This window comes from Henckelia pumila, chromosome 2, assembly GCF_033568475.1.
Source record: "Henckelia pumila isolate YLH828 chromosome 2, ASM3356847v2, whole genome shotgun sequence".
Classification (NCBI taxonomy): Eukaryota; Viridiplantae; Streptophyta; class Magnoliopsida; order Lamiales; family Gesneriaceae; genus Henckelia; species Henckelia pumila.
In genome coordinates this window covers 16222166-16244319 of record NC_133121.1, presented here as the reverse complement: position 1 = coordinate 16244319, position 22154 = coordinate 16222166, and the positions used below count along the sequence as shown (strand labels likewise).

Sequence of the window (22154 nt, the reverse complement as noted above, 5' to 3'; positions counted from 1 at the left end):
TTCGTATGTGAGTAAACTGAAGTGTTCAGTTTTACCTCTGATAACTTGAATATATGTGTGAGTTCTTTTCTAAGGAGCCGGATATTTTTTCAAGCATTCTTTGATATGTATTTATACTTGGCAGACAACAACTTTTCATATTCTATTTAAGGTTGTTAACTTGTTTTTTTCTCGTACATTCTCTGACATGATAGTACGATATTGTGCTCTGGCTTTGCGGAACATCAGTGTCGAGAGAGTGACCTCTACAGACAATATCGCTGATCCGCTTACTAAGCCCTTGCCAGGACCATTGTTTGACAAACATCGCGAAGCAATGAGATTACGTAGTATGACTAGTTGGCTTTAGGGCAAGTGGGAGATTGAAAGAGTGGGTGCCCGGTTAGCCCTACTTGTGGCTAAGGGCTTTTATGACTCTATGTAAAACAATCTTTTGTTTAATATAATTTACACTTTTATAATGGCATTGACTTTATCTTTCTTCATATTGTTATATTATGATATACTATTGTTGTTTTGATAAAGACCTTGAATATACTATAGTGTATGTAAGATGTGGTAGCACATGGGGATGGCTATCATGAAACACATCTTATAGTCACTGTATATTTTAAACAGTTCCTAGTCAATTGAGCCGTTCGCAAATAAGGATAAGGATCGCTCGAGATTGAGACTAGCATTTGCAATGTCGAGTACTACGTTTCATTGGTATGGAACATAGAGATGTTCAAAGCATGCAAATGGATATTCATATGATGAATGATCGAACTACCCTATTCGGAATTTCCAAGTGGTTATCACTTATCGAGTGGATAAAGTCCGCGGTTTTGGTTGTACACCATTAGTCCTTATTACTTGAAACATCATTGAGACTCTATATGCTAGTACTGTACTTTGACTCGTTTACCAACTCTATTACGGTCATCAGGTGTCGGGATTGGGTATAGTTACGACACATATAGGAGTCGATGCTTTGTTGTCAAGGATTCACCACATACTTGCGAGTGTGGATATCCTATGCGATCTGAGGAGATATTAGTGTGACGAATCTCTGGCCAGAGTACATGATGTGTTTTAGGTTACTTGGTGTTCCTAGTAACATATGCGATGTCACTAATAGATCTCCAAGATGTTATGCATAGTTATCGAATCTCGAACGACTCTCGATGCACCAATGGTTGTTGATTCGATCGGGATATTTGGTTGAAGGGACCGTACTGTACGCTAACCAAAATCTACTGGTTCTTGCAGGCACTATCAGTAATACCTAGGGAATCATGGGGCGATGTTGCTAGGCGCTCTTACCATGATTCGATGGGTAAGTCGGAAATTGTTGTTCCGAGTCACAAGGAGTTGTGAGCCCACGGCTAGCTGTATTCCTGAACCATTGAGGGTTACACAAGTAATGGATTACTAAAACCCCGTAGAGATAGTTAAATTTAAAGAGTTAAATTTAATGAAAGAGAAGTTGGACTTTTTAACTAAAGGGAGTGGGATTTCCTAAAATGACATAGGGATGAGCATTTTTGGAAATCACTGAATTCGGATTCAGAAAAATTATCTTGACTCTAAAAGATGCATAAATGGTTTCTGTGGACATTGGTGAAATCAGTTTATCAATCGGAGTCACGATGAATTTTATATTAATTTCTATAACAACAGGCTTGGCTTGTTGGGCTTAAGTTATGGATTGTGGGCTTTAAGGAGTTAGAGTCCTGATACAATTATAACTAGAAATTATCTATAAATAGAGGTGTTGGGTTCGAAAATTACACACATTGTATATTGCAATTTTTGAAAATACACTCTAGAATTTTCAAGGGGATTTTCGAAATCCTCTGTCCCTTTTGGAGAAAATTCGACTTGTGATTTTTGTGAAAAATTACAAATCGAATTAACAGATCATATCTGTTTATTCTCTACGTAAAACTTCTGATTGATTTCTAGTGCAGTAAATCAGAGGGTTTCTGTTTTTCATTCGTGGACCTAATTCCGGAGTTAGATCGTGACTGTCATCGGTTCTCGGGATTTACAAGAAGAGCAGATTAAATTCTGTTGGAGTCCACGATCAAGCCTTTGCTTGACGAGGTAAAAATTTAACTGTGTTTTATTTTTACTTGAACAAATTTAATCGTAAAAGTTTTGATACCCATATATGGAATCGTTCCATATAATAAAATAAAATTTTAAACTTCCGCTGCACCTGGTATCAATTCTTAATTGATCTGAACATCGTTTTCCAACAGTGGTATCAGAGACAGATTGCTCAGATCAAACGATTAAATTAATCGATTGTACAAAATTTTTAAGCCTCGGTTTTTGAAACAAAACAAAAATTTAAAATTGAATTTTAATGGGCAAATCGGGCAGCGATTGTCGCTGCCCGGGGCAGCGAGCGGATCGCTGCCCAGCCCGGGCCCCTTTTTGGGGCGCGGGCTGCCCGGGATTGTCTCGGGCAGCCCGAAAAAATTATTTTTAATTTTTAATTACAATTTTAATTTTTTGAAATTCTAGTTTTTGATCCGATCGAAAATTGTTTTTGATTGGTTTACGAGGCATCGGATCGAATTGTTCGAGTCCGAAAATTTTAAAATTGATTTTTGGATAAATTTGAATTTTTGGAAAATTTATAAATTTTATCCGTTAAATTAAATTTTATAAAATTAATTATTTTGGTACAATTGATGATGTTATAGCAGGTAACTGTTTGATTTTTGGTCATTCTGCTCATGTTTTGATAGATACAGGTGCTTTCCATTCCTTTATCTCTGAGAAATTCGTATTATTGCATACTTTGCCAACTGAGTTGTTGCCTACAGTAGTAGCTGTTACTTCACCTTTGGGTGGAGGAATTGTTTCTGTCAGATTAGTCAGGAACTGTGAACTGTGTTTTGAAGGAAATTTGTTAAAATTCGACTGTATTGTACTTGGACTGTCGGATTTTGATTATATTGTCGGGATAGATGCTTTAACCAAGTACAGGGCGACAGTCGATTGTTTCCAGAAAGTTGTCAGGTTCAGACCGTAAATGGCAGACGAGTGGAAATTCTTTGGTAAGGGTTCACGATCTAGAATTCCTTTGATTTCAGTGTTATCTATGACTCGTTTGCTACAGAAAGGTGCAGAAGGATTTGGTGTATGCAGTTGATGTACTGAAATCTAGCCCAGCTTTGGTCGATATACCAGTGGTTAGAGATTTTGCGGATGTGTTTCCGGAAGATGTTCCTGGATTGCCGCCTATTTGAGAATTCGAATTCAGTATTGACTTAGTGCCAGGTACTCAACCAATTTCAAAAGCTCCTTATCGTATGGCACTTGTTGAATTGAGAGAGTTGAAGGAGCAGCTTGAGGATTTGATTGCCAAGGGATACATCAGACCTAGTGTATCGCCTTGGGGTGCTCCTGTGCTTTTTGTTCGGAAGAAGGATGGTTCTATGCGACTCTGTATCGACTACCGCCAATTGAATCAGGCTACAGTTAAGAACAGGTTTCCTTTACCCCGAATAGATGACTTGTTTGATCAGCTGCAGGGTTCTTCTGTCTACTCTAAGATTGATCTGAGGTCAGGTTATCACCAGTTGAGAGTGCGAGAGGAAGACGTTCCTAAGACCGCATTCAGGACGAGGTATGGTCACTTTGAGTTTATAGTCATGTCGTTCGGTTTGACTAATGCCCTAGCGGTTTTTATGGGTTTGATGAACCGTATCTTTCAGCGTTATTTAGATGAGTTCGTCATTATCTTTATCGATGATATTCTTATCTACTCGAAGAACCGTACTGACCATGCAGAGCACTTGAGGACCGTACTGCAGATTTTGCGAGTTGAGCAGTTGTTTGCCAAGCTGTCTAAGTGTGAATTCTGGTTAGATCGAGTTGTCTTTCTCGGTCATATTATTTCTGAAGATGGGATTTCTGTCGATCCCAGCAAGATCGAAGCGGTTATGAATTGGCCTAGACCTACTTCAGTGCCGGAGATCCGAAGCTTCATGGGTTTAGCTGGTTATTACCGTCGTTTCATCGAGGGTTTCTCGTCTATTGCCAAGCCTATTACCCAGATGACTCAGAAGAATGCGCCTTTTGTTTGGACTCCAGATTGTGAGGCTAGCTTTGTTGATCTGAAGAGGAGACTGACCAGTGCTCCAATTCTTTCTATTCCGAAGGGTACTGGAGGTTTCACAGTCTATTGTGATGCTTCTAACCGAGGCTTGGGTTGTGTTCTTATGCAGCATAAGCATGTGATAGCGTATGCATCGAGGCAGCTGAAACCGCACGAGACTCGTTACCTGGTCCATGATCTTGAACTAGCTGCGATCGTCTTTGCTCTGAAGATCTGGCGTCACTATCTTTATGGTGAGTCTTTCGAGATCTTTTCTGACCATAAGAGCCTTAAGTACTTGTTTTCACAGGCAGAGCTAAATATGAGACAGAGAAGATGGTTAGATCTGTTGAAGGATTTTGACTGTGAAATCAAGTACTATCCGGGGAAGTCTAATGCAGTTGCAGATGCCTTGAGCCGAAAGCTTTGTTTTTTACCTCTTTCTACTATGGGTGTTTCCCAGTTGATCGATGATTGTTGCACTTCTGGTTTAGAGTTTGAAACAGATAGGGAGACTATCAGAGTGTTTGCTATTCAAGCCGAGCCAGAGTTGTTTGTTGCAATCAGAGAAGCACAGAAGTCTGAGCCGAGCATCCAGATTTCAGTAGAGAAAGTCAGATCGGGTCATCAGTCTGAATTCCAGGTTAGAGATGATGTTTTGTTCGTGAATAACCGTATTGTTGTGCCTGATATTTCGGAGTTGAGACAGCGTATTCTCCGAGAGGCTCATTGCAGTCGGTTTAGTATTCATCCTGGAGGTCGTAATATGTACAACGATCTGAAGAACCAGTTTTGGTGGAAGAGAATAAAGAGCGACGTAGCGAGGTTTGTATCTCGGTGTTTGAATTGTCAACAGGTGAAAGCAGAACGGAAGCGACCAGGAGGTCTGTTGCACAGTCTATCTATTCCTGAATGGAAGTGGGATCACATTTCCATGGATTTCGTCACGAAGCTACCACAATCCGTTCGAGGATGCGATGCCATTTGGGTAGTGATCGATCGATTGACGAAGTCTGCGTGTTTTATTCCGTACAGGATGACGTATCGTCATGATCAGATGGCTGAGTTGTATGTTAGCAATGTTGTGAGATTGCATGGTGTGCCAAAGTCGATCGTTTCAGACAGAGATCCTAGATTCACTTCTCACTTTTGGCACAGTCTTCAGGGGGCACTTGGTACTCGATTGCATCTGAGTACAGCTTATCATCCTCAGACCGATGGACAGTCAGAGCGGACTATCCAGACGTTAGAGGATATGCTGCGAGCGGTAGTGCTAGACTTTGGCACTAGTTGGCAGGATTCTTTGCCTCTTGTCGAATTCTCTTACAACAACATCTTCCAAGAAAGTATCGGTATGGTGCCTTTTGAGGCATTGTATGGTAAGAAATGCCGATCTCCGTTGTTTTGGGATGATTTGTCCGAGTCACCAGATTTGGGACCGGATATGCTTAGAGATATGGCAGAGCAGGTTAAGATCATTCAGACCAGAATGAAGTCAGCTCAAGATAGACAGGCGAAGTATGCGAACGTCAGACGTAGACCTCTGAGTTTTGAGCAGGGAGACCGCGTTTTTCTTAAGATTTTTCCATTCAGAGGCACTGTCAGATTCGGTAAGAGAGGGAAGTTATCTCCGAGATTCATCGGGCCGTACGAGATTCTTGAGAAGATAGGCGATCTTGCCTACAGACTTGCACTTCCTCCGTCTTTATCTGGTATTCACGACGTTTTTCACGTATCTATGCTGCAAAAGTATCATCCAGATCCTACTCACATCCTTCAGCCTGACGAAGCCGAGTTAGACGAGACTCTGAGATATTTTGAACGACCGATTCAGATCCTTGATCGGAAAGAGAAGCAACTCAGAACCAAGTTGATTTCATTAGTGAAAGTACAGTGGAGCTGTCACGGAGTCGAGGAAGCGACTTGGGAGACAGAGTCTGACATGAGACAACGTTTTCCAGAGTTATTCAGTTGACGTGAGTTCTTCTTACTGTCTTTAGTTCTTTATTCTATCTTATGAGTTGTGGTTCTCGTTGATTTCGAGGACGAAATCTCTTCTTAGTGGGGAAGAATTGTAAAGCCCCGTTTTTATCTTAATTGGGCTTATTTGAGATAATCAGAGTTTCCAGAGTTAACGAGCCGACTTGATTTTGATCAGGGTCTATTTTGCAAAAATTGGATTTTTCAGGGACTAAAACGCAAATATTGAAATTGTTATAATATCTAGCAAGGGTTGACTATTCTTGGCACTCTATCTTCCTCCTCTAGCCGTGCTCCACCATTGAAGACGCCTTCAAGCTTTTCCAAGCTTCCAGATTTCCTCCCGAGCTCGATCCGGCCGTTAGAAATTATTTCTGAAGGCAGATTAGTAATCACTGCAGTGAGAGCTCCGTTATACCGTAAGTATTTCTCCGATCAGATATGTTTTGTTTTTCGGAGGTTGTTAGAATCGATCTAGATTCTAGTATGTTGTTCTTGGCGGGGTTCTGATCGTTTATTATCTGTCGGTTTTAAATTAGAGCGACGTTCGGAATTGTTATGATTTTTGGAAGCTATTTTCGAAAATGTGAGTTTTGAGATTTGTTGGGTTTGTCTTGTTGTTGTTGTATTATCATTGAATTGAGTTGATATCGCTATTGAACTGCTGTCTGCGTTGTCGGTTTGTTCAGTTTATAGCCGTTATGCCGTCGGTTTGAGTTTTGAGGATTTGGAACCGTTTTTGAGTTGTTGGAACTTGGCTTAAGTTGATCTTGGTTATTGATCATTCATTTGTCTCCGTACAGATTCGTGTGGAGGTATCAAGCCCAGAGTTAGCAACTGTTTGATCGTTTCCGAGATTTGAACAAAGAACGGTATAGAGAATTTCCTTGAACCGTTGCCTTGTTGTTGTTAGATTGTATAGTTGTTGATACAGTCTCTTTTGTAGCGTATCCAGAGTTGGAAGCTACTGCATTGAAAGGTAAAAGCAGTCATCGTAGCGGGATAGCATACTCGGGACTGTGGTTCTCGAGTTTTCCCTTTGAAATCATATACTTGCATTTACACTTGTTCTAGCATGAGGAACTTGTGTCTTGTTTGATTTTATTGGCTTTTGTTAAATAACTTATGTGTTATGTTTATGTTATGCATTCATCTTGAGCCAATCTTGTTTTCAGCGGGCAGAACCGCCCTTTTTGTTTAGACGTTTGGGAACTATGATTGAGTGGCCTAGGTCGTAGTCGTTTCGCCTAGTGCTAGCATACTCATTATAGTTGCTCAAAGTCTAGAGGAGTGAGATACGTGGCACCACCTCGATTGGGAGAGTCGGTGAGTTGTTACGTGATCTTATCCTCGGGATCCCAAAAGCACAGCAGCAATCCCTCGTTTATCAGATTGATATCCCGGTTTAAAATACATGCATTCATTATGTTGTTATTAATTTAATTGTTGTATTGAAAGCATGTTGATTGTTGTATTAATTGTTATGTTGCTTTGACTGGGAATGTCGTTCTCACCGATTATCCGGCTGTTGCTTTGTTTTGTATGTGTACTTGGCAACAGGTGGGGCAGGATCAAGTCAGAAGAGGCATGGTTAGCTCCAAGAGAAAGTTGTAGCTGTGAGACTCGGTTTAGAAGTCGTGTCAGCATGTCTACCTAGTGTTGTTAGAACATGTTTAGATAACGAACTTCATTATTATGTTGTATTGTCATGCAAGCTTTGCCGTGTTGTTATCATGGCATGTTCTATTTTGGAGTAGTTGTTAAACTCTAGAACTTCATGTATTAATCGGAGGAACTGCATTTATAATGTATGTGTTGATTTGGATTACATTGGAATAGTTTTAGATGGAATTGCAAAGCATGTTTTCTGCTGTTCTGTTTTTGCTGTAGGGGGCGCCCGAGCTGCAATTTTTAGCAGCCTGAGCGCACCCCACTCTGAGAACTCAGTAGCGCCTCTGTCCAGGGCACGCTCGAGCGGCGGTTTTTGGCCGCCCGAGCGCGGCCCTCTTTAAAATTTTTTTTTTTTCCTTTGCTTTGCTTTGCTTTTAGTTCTTAGATCTTGGATGCTTAATTATTGTTTACTCCTTAATTAGATGTTTAGAACCGATGTCTCACAGGATGTCAATAGGTAAATGATAAGACTGATCTCGAAAGGGATATGAGACAACACCAACAGTGAGACACGCCCTCTCTAAACTCATGAGCTCAACAACCCAACTCGTCTGTGATGCCACGAGTATAAGAAAATTAAGTTGTGTCTTGAATAACAGCTATAGTTTTTGTCCTAGTGGTAAGCGCTTGATCCTAACAACTGGTATCAGATATAAGATCATGAGTTCGAGTCTCCTAAGAAGCATATAACTATACTTATTGTGGGGGTGGAGGGGGGTGGAGGGGGGTGTTGGGTTAAACGTGCAAAGGTGAGAGTAGTACTAGGATGAGTGACCTCTTGGGAAGCTCTAGTGTGTCAAGTTTTTGACGTTGCGCTGCTTGATCAGATTGGCTAGGTGGGTCGTAAAATAGGGATACCAGATCTTAACGGATAATACTGTCCATGTTGGGGATATGACTTATAGTAGAGAAATGATAAGACTGATCTCGAAAAGGATATAAAACAGCACCAGCAGTAAGTGTAACGCACGAAAATACGTTACGTAAACTCGCATGCATAACTAGGGGATTTAATGATTTAAAAATAAGTTAAAAAGGGGTTAAATGATTTTTATGTGTCATTATGTGAATTATGTGATTTATTTGCATGTTTTAAACTTTATTATAGCATTCAAACCGTTATTATGAAATTTATGAATTTTTTTGAGAAAATTTATGTTGCGATTGCATAGACGGGACTGTGGACGAACGAAATGGATATTTTTCATCGGAAACTTAGACTAAGATTTTTAAGAGCTGTAAATTATTATTTTAAGATTTTATTTTTAAAAAATAGAGTTTTATGTATATATATATATATGTCCATTTTCACCAAAAATAAGCCATTTTATGGGCATTTTAGACACTTTAAAAAAACCTTAATTTGTTATTAAGAAAATTTTAAGTTTTAAATCCGATATAATGGTGGGCTTTAATATTTTAAACCTGGATTAATTATTTAATTAAGTCCCAACCCATTATACCAACAAAAATATGTCATGTTTTTAACCCCAAAACCTTCCCTTCATTCACGTTTCCCCCTCCAGCTGCCTTCCATCTGATCAGAAGCCTCCATCAACACCTTCAAACACACTTTCACGTCTAGATTGAGAGAAACTTGAAGGATTGAAGCCTCGTTCGTCCTGGACTACGATCTATGCGACTGTAACGTAAATATGAGCGTAAATAACGCAAAGGCACGTCTCGAATCTATTCTTGGCCACAATTTAGATCATATTACACTTTTTTAAGATTAATGATATGATAATGCATGAGTTTTCAGTTTTGAATGAAGTTCTTCACATGTTCATGCAAATTCACGTTTTATGGTGGATAGTCACGTTTTCTGCATACCTGCTAATCTAAGGCTGTTCGAGGGGTTGACCAATGGTTTGAGGGCTGAGTTAGGGTCCATAGGGTTGTGGTTGGATGGTGGTTCAGGCTGCTTGGTCACTGGTTTAGGCTGGAGACTCCATGGATGCAGCTGGTCGCGCAAATTGAGCAGTTTTAGTGTAAGGGTTAGTTCCAGGGCTATAGGTCGAGTTAGGGTCTGTTTTTTGGTTTCTTATAACCCAAAGACCTTGGGGAAGGTCCTCACGATGATTCTTCGGCCGGTGGTGGCCGGAGCTGGGTGGTCAAAAGGCCTGAAGTTGGGGGTCGTGTTCTATGCACGTGATCAAAAGAGGGGTTGTGTTGTTTTGGTCCGCTCTCCTTCTATAGGGCACGGTTTGGGGTCAAATTTGTAGGGTTAGGACCGCCTGGGTTTTGGATAAGTTTGGGCGGTGGTTTTACGACCAAAGGTGGCCGGAGCAGGCAGCACGAACGGATTTGCTGCAACTGCTCAGGGCTGCGCGCGAGTTGGGCTTAGGGAAGGAAGGTTTGGTTCGGTTCGGGCAGCGGTCAGGGGCTAGGGCAGGGGTATTCTCAGGTCGGATCAGAATATTTTATGGGTCAAGTAAGTGGGTCCAGGTCCGGGTTATGTTAGATCGAGCTTGGGTATTTTAATTAATTGGTTTAGAGTCTAATTTATGAATTAATGGGCTTGAGTTGAGTTAATTAATTAAATGGTCTTAAATAATATTTTAAGTGATCCCATTAGTTTTTCATGGAACTGGGGGTCCATGAGACTTATTGGGCTAAATGCTTAATGGGCCAGTTTAGGAATTTATGGGTTTAAGTCTAAGTGGTCAGCAGCTCGAACAAATCCTAAAGAATAAATAGTCCATAAATATATATTTAATCCATGCATGTATTTGATATATATAAGTATGATTTTATGAAATTATTAAATTAAATATATATTTACGAGCAAATTTTCATGAAATAAATAAATAATAAAAATTTTTAAGTTCATGCATCATGTAAAAATTTAATGTGAATTTTAAGGGCATGTTAAGAAAAATATAGTTTTTAAGGAAGTTGAAGTGAAGGTGGAAAGTGATGTGGTTGGAGGTCGGGATGCTTGGGCTTGGTGGCCTTCCTGTTTAAGAATAAGATGAGCTTATGGATCCAGCATTGAGTGTTGGTGAAGTGGCAGCATAGAGGTCGAAACCCCACCGCCACGTACGTTGGTTTTTATGATTGATCAATCGTTAAGTTTTAGGCTGTCGACATGGATACAACCTGTTGAGTTTTAAGAATTTAAGATATGTCATATTATGAGATGTATTAAGTATAATGTTTATGATAAAGTATGATGATAATGTTTATGATTAAGCAATATATGTATATATGCACATGTTTTTAAGATCATGCACGTATAAGTATATTCACGATATTTCATGTGATATGTGCTTGCTTTCATATTGTTATATAAGGATAGAACGTGTTGAGCCTTTAGGCTTACTAGATTTGAATGGTGCAGGTGAGTATGAGTATATTAATCAAGATGTAGTCCCAACTAACGGTGAATGCGTATGTGCGTCCGAGCAGCTATCAGCCCGTGACCATTGGATGATGCAGTTTTGAGGAAATCATGTTTTAAACAATATTTTATTTTTCGCACATGTTATAATTTATTCATGTTTTAATTTCATGATTTGCATGAGTATGGAATATTTTAAGTATGCTTGAATTTTGGATCTTACGAATTTATGTTTAAGTTTGCATGAGATTTACATATGCATGGGAGTTTTGAAGATATATGATTTTACGTATTTATATTAAGGATTTTGCATGCATGTATTATATTAAGTTTAAGTATATAATTTAATTTGATTTTATTTAAGTGAATGTGATGTATTTTTATTATGTATAATATTTTATGAAAAATTATTTTAAGTATAGTATAGTATATATATATATATATATATATATATATATATATATATATATATATATAGTATTATTATTATTTTGAAGTAAAGAAATAGAATAAAGTATTTTTAAAAAAAAATCAGTAGTAGTTTGGTTCGTTTCAGTAAGACATGCCCTCCCTAGACTAATGAACTTAACAACCCGACTCATCTGCATTGTCACAATTATAATAAAATAAAGTTGTGTCATAACTAACAACTATATATTTTGGCTTGGTGGTAAGAGCTTGTCCCTAACAACTTTTGTATTAGAGAAAAGGGCATGAGTTTGAGTCTCCCAAGAAGCATATAATTATACTTCTTGGAGGGGGAGGGGGTGGGGGTGGGGGGGGGAGAGAATTTGGGTTAAGCGTGCAAGAGCGGGAGTAGTTTTAGGATGAGTGACCTCCTGGGAAGCTCTAGTGTGTCAAACTTTTGAAGTTGCGCTGCTTGATCTGGTTGGCTAAGTGAGCCATAAAATAGAGATACACGATCTTAATAGGTAATATTGTCTCTGAAGGGGATAGGGATGGCAGTAGAGAAAAGATAAGACTGATCTCGAAAGAGATATGAGACAATTCCGGCAGTAAAACATGCCCTACCTATACTCATGGGCTTAACAACATGTTTCATCTGTGCTGCCATAAGTATAAGGAAATAAAGTTGTGTCTTGACTAACAGCTTTAGCTTTTGGCCTAGTGGTGAGCGCTTGATCTGAACATTGCGATTGTGGTGGTGTCTTTCCAAAGTGGTAATACCTAATCCGAAGAGGGTAAAAGTAAGACCAAAAACTATTGATTGCCTTTTCATTGGATATGTACAAAATGGTAGAGCTTATCATTTTCTTGTGTATAAATATCAAATACCTGATATCTATAAGAATATGATAATGGAAACAAGAAATTCCTCGTTCTTTTAACATGTGTTGTCATGCAAGTCAAAATAAGAATCAAGTTCTTCTAAAAGATCATATGAGATGATGGGACAATAAAATGAAGTTGACTATGATGTTGAACCCAGACGTAGCAAGAGAGCTAGGGTAGAAAAATCATTTGGTCCATATTTTATTACTTTCATGTTAGAAAGTTAACCTCAAAGCTTTAAAGAGGTTGTTAATTCATCAGAGGGACCTCAATGGAAAGAGATGATTAATTATGAAATTGAATCCATTTTTCAAAATCATACATGAGAATTAGTGATCTTTCATCATGAAGCAATCCACTATGTTATAAATGGATTTTCAAGCGAAAAATGAAATCAGATGGAACAATAGATAGGTATAACCCGATTGGTAATTAAAGGATACCTTAAAAAAAGGCTTGATTACTTTGACACGTATTCTTTGATAACAAGAATAACTTCAATTCGAGTGATACTTGCAATTACCGCTTTACGGAATCTTGAGGTACACCAAATCGATGTATAAGTAGCTTTTCTAAAGGGGATTTAGAAGAGAAAATTTACATGGAACAACTCAAAGGATTTTCTGCACCTGGGCAGGAAACAAAGTATATAAATTTGTGAAGTATATGTATGGATTAAAGCAAGCACCAAAACAATGACACGAAATTTTTTGATAAAGTCATGATAGAAAGTTGATTCAAAGTCAATGAATATGACAAATGCGTATATGTTAAAGACACTGAGAAAGGATATTTTATTTTACGTCTTTTTGTAGATGACATGCTTATCATCGAAAGAAATGATAAGATAATTAAGTCCATTAAAAATTTGTTGAACTCAAGATTTTACATGATCAAAGACATGGGCTTATCTGATGTAATTCTTGGAAATAAAATCCAAGAACATTAGAAGGGGTTGTTCTGATTCAGACACATTATGTTGACAAAATTTTTGAGAAATTAAACAAGGATGATTTTGCGTTGGCTAGAAATCTTATAGATATGAGTCCAAATCTATTGAAGAATCGAAACGAGAGTATATCTCAATTAGAATACTCTTGAATCATTGGAATTCTGATGTACTTATCGAGTTATACAAGACCAGACATAGACTATGCAGTAAAAAAATTGAGTAAATTCATGAGTAATCCAAGAGTTGAATACGGGAAAGAAATTGTGAGATTGCTTAGGTATTTAAGGTATACTCGTGACCATGAACTACATTATACCAGATATCCTACTGTTATTGAAGGATATAGTGATGCGAACTGGATATCTGATATGAAAGACTCGAAGTCTATTAGTGAATATGTATTCACACTAGGAGGTGCTGCAATTGCATGAAAATCTTCTAAACAGACAATAATAGTCAGATCTACGATGAAATCTGAATTATAGCCCTTAACAAATGTGGTGAAGAGGCTGAGTGAATGCATCTATTTTTAAAAGATATTCCAAAATGACTGAAAATGTGACAACTATTTGTATTCATTGTGATAGCCAATATGCGATTGGAATAGCAAATAACAATATGTATAATTGTAAGTCGAGACATATACATCATAGACACAATACTATAGGACAACTGCTATCAACTAGAGTTATCTATGTTGATTACATGAAGTCAAAGGATAATCTAGCGGATATGCTAACCAAAGGATTAAATAGAGAGCTAGTTGCAAAATCATCAATGAAACTTAATCCTAATGAATAAATTGGTGCGAATAAAAACCCAACTTATGCTGAATGGATATCCCAATAACCAGTTTCAATGGGAAAACCTACTTTCCCTGATCCATTGTCCATTCATATGGTGAAATAGTGAAAATGGAGGATGAGCATACGAATTTTAATGATTCTTATGCGTTAGAAAATTAGCAAAATCAGGTAAGTTTTTCTTACCAAGAATCACCTAGCTATGTGAGAGAGAAGTGTGTCCGTTTTAAAAAAAATGCACGGCTCAATTTTAGATCCTCTCATACAACCAGACGAGTGTTCATGGCCAAAGCGAACACAATCATGAGAACAAAAGTGTATCAAGAAGAATCTTGTGTGAGGTATGTCAAAATTTTAGACAAACAACAGAACATTTCAAAGACATCGTCTCTACTAATCAGCCAGTAAAGTAATATACTATCACAAAGAAAGGTTCAAAGGGTAACACTTACCTATCATATGCAAGATTCAACTCTTGAACATAATCACACCCATTTTTTTTTCTTGATCAATTTTAATTCATGTGGGGGATTGTTAGAATACATGATTTACAGTTTTGAATTGAAATTGATTGTGGTGACCCTTACCTGGATCACCTACTAAACAGAACTTAGGCATGCAATTATCTTAATTAAACGAATATCAGAATAAAACTGCGGAAACCATAAACATTATACAATCCCAAGGCAAGGAATCTGTAAATACCCAAATATTATACAACCATATCGAACAGCTGTATTAATCCAAATAACAACAGAATAAAACCTAGGCGAAGCTCCAGCTGGCCAACAACTGCCTAGCCCCTCTTGGATCCACCCCCTCATCCAATCGCAAACCTGCCCCATGGAATTAGAGCTGTCAAACGGGCCAACCCATGGCGGGGCGGGCCGGCCCACCAAAAACCTACTTTTTGGCAGGTTGATGGCGGGCCGACCCACCATCTTGGCGGGCTGAAAATTCTCAACCCAACCCAACCCAAGGTGGGTTGCGGGTTAGGTGGGCCGGCCCGCGGATTGGCTCATGACAAATAAAAATAAATAAATAATATTATAATTAATTATAAATATCATTTCATAAATAAATATTAATAGAAACATATTAATAAAAATTTTAATTATTGATTTCATGTGTGTAAATTTTATGTAAAGTAATTAATACAAAAAAAAATTCACAACTTTTATTAAAAAATACATCTATCACAATAAAAATTAAAATAAATTATTAATTCTCCAGGCCCGCGAGCCAACCCAGGCCCGCGGCGGGCCAACCCGCGCGGGTCGCGGGCCTAGGCGGGTTGGCCCATCTATGCCCACCTTTTGTTGGGTTGAAAAAATTTCAACCCAACCCACTTAAATTATGTGGCGGGCCGGGCCGGGCCGACCCGACGGGCCTTACCCAAATTGATGGCTCTACATGGAATAGGGTATCCAGAAACACAGAGTACGAGACGTGAGCATAAAATGCTCAGTACGAGAGTATGAGTATACATGCATGCAAAGTGAACTCCCTATAAACTCGAGGTCAAGGATCAGATAACAGAGACAGACTGGGCCCTGGTATGTAGCACGCTGTGCCGTCGCTTCAGGAGGTGGCTCCCATACCAAATACCAGTGGATATGCCGGACCCAAAGCCATGGAAGTCCATCCACTAACAGGATAGGAAAAAACCTTACTAACAGATATCTCGAAGGAGATAGCTCAGTATGCAGATGAATGCAGCATAAATCAATGACATATAAACCATGCAGTCACATAATACATGCATACTCAGTCAGGATATCTCGAACAGTACTTTCATACCTCAAATCAGTGCAAGCTCTACCAACTCTAGGTCCACGCCTATAGTCTGTTCTACACTGCCAAATGATACTACTATCATTATAGTGCTCTAAAAGCCTTAATTAAGCTATTGCATACTCCTAAATATTTATAGGAAGCAAAAGCTATACCTTCGTCCGTCGTTAGCCCTTTGATGTCGAGTGCCTCAAAACTAGGCCACAGCTCCGCTATGACGCCTGGATCGCTATGCCACTTCCGGATTCCCCACGGGACGCCTAGAATTCCCTAGATCTGAGTTAGAAGGCTAAGGAATTGAGAGAGAAGAGAGAAATTGGTGCACTCAAATGTGAGCTCGGCATCCCCTATTTATAGACGACGATCGGAACCTCCGTTCCTCGATCGGAACGTCCGATTCCGACATCGGAGCTTTCGATCTCGCTTATCTGCCACGTGTCAAAATCTCACTGGTTGACTTCGGATAGGGGTGATCGGAACTTCCGATCCTGCCACACGTCTTGCCTGACGTAATTCGATCGGAGCTTCCGATCGCTCCTTCGGAGCTTCCGATCCTGTTCGGAGCTTCCGAACTCACCTTCGGAGCTTCCGATCTTGTTCTGAGCTTCCGATCCTGCCTTCGGAGCTTCCGAACCCTTCCCAAGTAATTATGATTAATTACTTAATCACTGATTTTGGTTACGGGCTACTACATTGATGCTTGCTTTAATTGTAAATGAGTTAATGATGATTTCATGCAACATACTTCATGAGTTAAAACAAATTTATTTAATTATGTCGAAACCATGTAATTAGATGAAACGTAGTAAACTTTAGTGGTCTCAAGTAGGTCTGGCAAAATTCCTGAAATCTCGACTATTCCCGAATCTCGTCCCGAAAAAATCCTAACTCGACATTTTTTCGACCTGAATTTTTGAGATTTTTCCCGTCCCAATTAATAACGGGAGAGGGAAGGGGATTAAAACATTATCTCGACTAGATTTCCGACCCGTCTCGAAATAATTTTATAATATATTTTATTAATATTTTTATTAATAGATTGAGCTAAATATTATTGGGCTTCAACTCATATAACAATTAATTATGGATTTAATTCTCATAATTATTTATTGTTGGAACGATCTAATAGTAGAATCACGAACTTATATTTTATTTTTGTGTATTTTTTTTAAAAATTAATTAAAAATTTAATTAATTTATATTTATAATTATTCAATTTGAACAAATATGCAGAACAAATGATGCAATTTTAAAATGTATTTATAAAACTTTATATATTCATTTGTAACCGAATATTTTATTACTAATTATCTGATGCACAGTATGATATTATTTTATTGACAAAACATTGAAGCATTATCCGAAATATTTTATTATAGATTATAAGTTGAATATTTATTTTTGGGAAAATAATTTTTTTGATCCATTAACTTGTCCATGTTTTGGGATGACGTGGACCAATCAGAAGGTCACATGTATGCAGTTGGACAAAAAAAATACTGAAAATGCAAATTTAGTGTATCAAAACCCACATCAAAAAAGTTAATGGACCAAAACCCAAAAGGGATAAAGTTATTGGACTAAAAAACTTATTTTTTCTTTATTTTTTTGTAAAAATATAAGTTCTAAAACAGTATTTTTAAAAAAATAATCACATTTTTTTAAACGAAATCTTAAACATGAAAAAATATTTCAAGATTTTCTCACACTACTAGACAGGATCCCGAATATTCAGGACTCGAAATATGTCGGGTACGAGATCGGGAGAAAAAAAATTCTCGATTTTTTTCGGAACGAGAATTGAATAAGAGGGTTACGGGTAGAGATGTCAATTTGGGTTGAGTCTGTCGGGCCAACCCGCCCGGCCATTAAAAATGATGGGTTGGGTTGAAGAATTGGCAGCCCGTTTAGGGGCGGGTCGAAACGGGCTGGGCCGTTTGGGCCGCGGGCCATGGCTGGGCGGGCCGCCAATTTTTTATTTTTTAAAATTTATATTATAATTAATATTTTAAATATTTTATATATCTTACTATAGTATATTATTCCCTCTAATTAACAAACTTTCAATTAATTGGTGAAACTTGATTTGAAATTATCATTATCTCATAACTTAATTTTCAATAAAACCAAAATTATTGGGCAAAATAGTCATTTTATACAGTTTCCTCTTTTCTAGTCATTAAAAGCTCACTTTGTGCCCTTTGATATTATTTTATTTACAAATATGACACTCACTTTATAAGATATATATTTTTTGTGAATATTTGTTTAGGAAAACATTATATTTTTATTATTTTTTTAATTTCACAATTTATTATTTATTGTTTTATTATTCTTTAATTTTACAATTTATTATTTATTGTATTTTTTAAAAAAACGAAATTTACGAGAACGCAACACGTGCAGCGGAATACTAGTGATTGATAAGTTTTGAACGATTTATATTGTTTGAAATGTTTTATATATGATTATAAGTTCTAAATAACTTATATAATTTATTATAATTTATGTTTAATTGATAAATTTTAAAATTTATATTATTTATAATGATTTATTTATTTTGAATGAATTTTTAAATATGTATATCATTTATAATTGTTTATGTTTGATTTCTTTAATTTATTTTTATTTTTTAAATATTTTTTGAATTTTTTTATTTTTTTGTGGGCCAATCCCATGACGGGTTGGGCTGGGCTGGGATATTCCCAACCCGCCATAAATTCGGGTCGGGCTGGGAAGTATATTTATATGCATCTAATTATCTCAACTAAAAAATGTTTCAAGATATCATCTAAAAGATTTTGGTTTTATGTTGCGGTTTCTTCGTTTATTTTAAGGTTGATTACGATCAGGTATGATTTCTGTTCGTCGGAGTAACAAGATTGTGTTTATTTGTTACGGGTACTACCGTGGTTTTATCATGGGAGACAGAAGCCTATATGATCCTCAAAACACATCGACGAGGGAGCAAATCTGTTTTAAGGAAACTGTGTTCTCCACAGGCCTCGATCACCTACTTGTTCAATACACTGCAACCTACCACAATTTTATTTAGTATAATCATTTTTATTGTTGAAATTAATATTTTATTTCTTATAGATTTATTCCTCCCTTCATATCCGAACTAACAATTAATTAATAACAAGACCTCGTGCCCTTAAGGGGATCTTCAAGTTGGTGGAGTAGGTGAACTTTTGGCCAGAGGTCAGGAGTTCGATTCCCCCTACCAACACCTTCTTGGACTAGCCTGTCACAAAGAGCGTGTCTAGTGTGGTTTACCTGACTAACGTAGTTTGCAGGCTATTGCGTTAGTCCGGTGGTTTACCCAGTGCGCACCGAAGGTAGCGGCTGCGGGTTCTCACGTTACAAAAAAAAAAAATAATAACAAGACCTCGTGTTAGTTAGATACAAAACTCAAAAATTAAAACTGATAATCTAAATCATAGCATGCCAAACCAAACCGAAATTGAGCTTGGTTTGGTTTGATTATTAGTATGTTATACTTTGAAATTTTGTAAAACCGATAACATATGATTTGGTTCGAAATTTTATCTATCAGACCAAACAAATAGAGTTGAGCACTCATTGCCTATAGATCATTGTCGGGATATTCTATGTTACATCGGCAGAAATATTCTTCCTTTGTGTTTTTGTCCATATATTCGCACTGACATCAAGTTGAAAGAAAAATATGTAAAACCCATCATTATTTTTTTTTTGTTTTTTAACGTACGTAATTTTCACACGAAAGTCTAAAAAAAATGTATTTCACCATATAACATAAAATCTCCCGATCATTGATCGGGTACGAGTGGGTAATAGACTAATAGTACATTGCCTGCTGGTAATAGTGCATTTGACGATTCATTGAATTAATCCTGTTGGAATTAAGAGAAAAGGAGAGGAAAAATATTTTATTTTTCCGTTCATTTCCATCCACATTTGGAAGGAAAATTTTACTCTAAATATGTAACTCATTTTCCTTTCTTTTTCTTTCATTTAAAATCTCCCAAACAATTATCAAAGTTTTAAATTTTCCTTTCCAATCTTTTTCTTTCCGAATCTCATGAACTCCCAAACTAAGCGTAATTATAATCTAATACTGTACAGTATCTACAATGAAATATTTCTAGGTGCTAATTAACTCGTATAGCTGTTCGATACATTTTTTTGATTTAAATGACATTAATTGGTCGCAAAAATTAAAACAGTTTGGCTATTATAAGATGGAAAATATTTATGGAATCAACCCACTGACATTAATTTATGTGTACGTACATCACATTGCTCACTCTACATTAACCATGTCAAGAATTGGTTAGTTGGTAGCTGCACCAACTATTGTCTATTATTTATTTGACAATATTTTTTAAAAATATTATCAAATTATTTCAACTAAATACCATTATCTATTATTCGTAGTAAATTTTGAATTAATAACGGAGGCAGATGTTCGAACTTTGTCAAAGGCTATATTTGAAAGATATTAAATTTATCAATATTTAATTTGAGACTAAAATTTAATCTAATTCTGACCCCTCTCGTACCCGAATTATAGGTAAATTTAATTTCCTATTAATCCATGCAAATAATTCTCAGCCAAAAATATTTACTAAGTTGGTTGAGTGGGCTGGCATATGACAGTAATTAAATTATTTTTATTTATTTTTCAATGTATATTTCAAAAAAAAAATACCGATCGTTACTAACTTACTACACGCCTCCTCGAATTAAAAGCCTAACAATATAGCATCGTAATTATAATCATTAATATGGGGATCGCCCTATATTTTATAGATTTATTATATGAATACACAAGATTTTGATTTTTGTGCTTCAAAGTTGAAGTCTAATTTCGAGGCCTATAAATAGGGGTCGCCACTTCACACGATTTCAGGTGCAAACTTAAGTGTTACAAGAGTTGTAGAGAAAACATATCTCTGCAAGAGAAGATATTAAATATGGCTAAATGGGGTTTCATGCTTCTTCTTGTTCTTCTTGTTTCTCACCGGATCGCGGCTAGGTTTTTGCCTAGTGACGCTGGTTACGGGGACCAAAAGAACTTCGTCGCCTTCAACGGCCTCGGCGGCTACTCTGGCGTCGGGAGTAACGGGATTCCGTTCGGCGGAGTAGGTGGCGGAGTGGGGGCCGGCGGAAACATAGGTGGAGTGAATGCATTCGGTGGGATTGGTGGTGTCATTGGGACTCTACCTGCTGGAGGCGGGTTTGGCGGCGGCGCTGGTGGGCTAGGAGGAGCTGGTGGGGGATTCGGCGGCGGCGCTGGTGGGCTAGGAGGAGCTGGTGGGGGATTTGGAGGTGGTGCCGGTGGCGGCGCCGTCGGTGGTGGTGGTGCTGTTGTGCCTCAGCCTTGAAGTTTTATTGATGGCTATTTTTACGTGCATGCATGCATGCTGAGTAATATAATATTTATGTTTGACGTTGTTAGATTCTGAGGTTTAATTATCTTCATTATATTGTGTAATTGTTTACTAATTTAGGGTGAGTTGTGAGAGTTGTTGGGGTTTATGTGACATTATCATTTATTCTATGGTTGATTTTCTAATTATATGAAAGTTTCCTTTCAAGTTTAATATTTGTGTTCCTTAATTTTAATTATTTTAAAAAAAATGATATATATATCCTTGTTCCATATCTACATACATACATATATATAATAGTAAGGAAATATAATTAAAGACTTGTAACAAATTAATCAGTTCTATAATATGAGTTTGGATGCAATTATCATATGCGAGAAACTTTTTAACATTTGGTAAAGGAGGTGTTATTTTCAGTCAAAAGACATTAATATCATATTAACTTTAGGTTTTTTTAATAAACTAAGTAATTCTTTTTTAAAAAAAAAAAAATCTACGTTAAATTTTACAATTGACCCCTAAGTAATATGTCGTCGATTGTCATAATAATATTTATCAAATTTGATCTTAATCCTACAAAGACCCACGTACAATCGAGTTACTATTTTTTTTATACCAATTATATAAATCGAATAAGTAAAATGATAATTTTCATCTGATTAACCTTAATATCGCCCCATGCTTTTATAATTTATTATGGGTTAAGAGAGCAATATTTAATTTTAGCAGAACATTTTATGATTGTAAGTAGTTTTATACCAATATATTTATTTGTGGTATAAATTATTAAGAGAATGGATTTTGACGTTAACAGCTTGTGTATTATATTATATATGCACAAAAA

The 22154-nt window shown here is 37.0% G+C and overlaps 1 protein-coding gene across 1 annotated transcript; it reads left to right on the top strand.

The window, feature by feature from the left end:
• The first annotated feature begins 20867 nt into the window (after nt 1-20867).
• On the top strand, nt 20868-21439 carry LOC140877161 (uncharacterized). The gene has a single exon (XM_073280688.1). The coding sequence runs from the start codon at nt 20894-20896 to the stop codon at nt 21302-21304; it is 411 nt and encodes a 136-aa protein (XP_073136789.1). The 5' UTR covers nt 20868-20893; the 3' UTR covers nt 21305-21439.
• Nucleotides 21440-22154: the final 715 nt, after the last annotated feature.

Bases quoted from the DNA above. Each gene is read 5' to 3' on its own strand.
- LOC140877161 (XM_073280688.1), top strand. From the start codon at position 20,894: ATGGCTAAATGGGGTTTCATGCTTCTTCTTGTTCTTCTTGTTTCTCAC.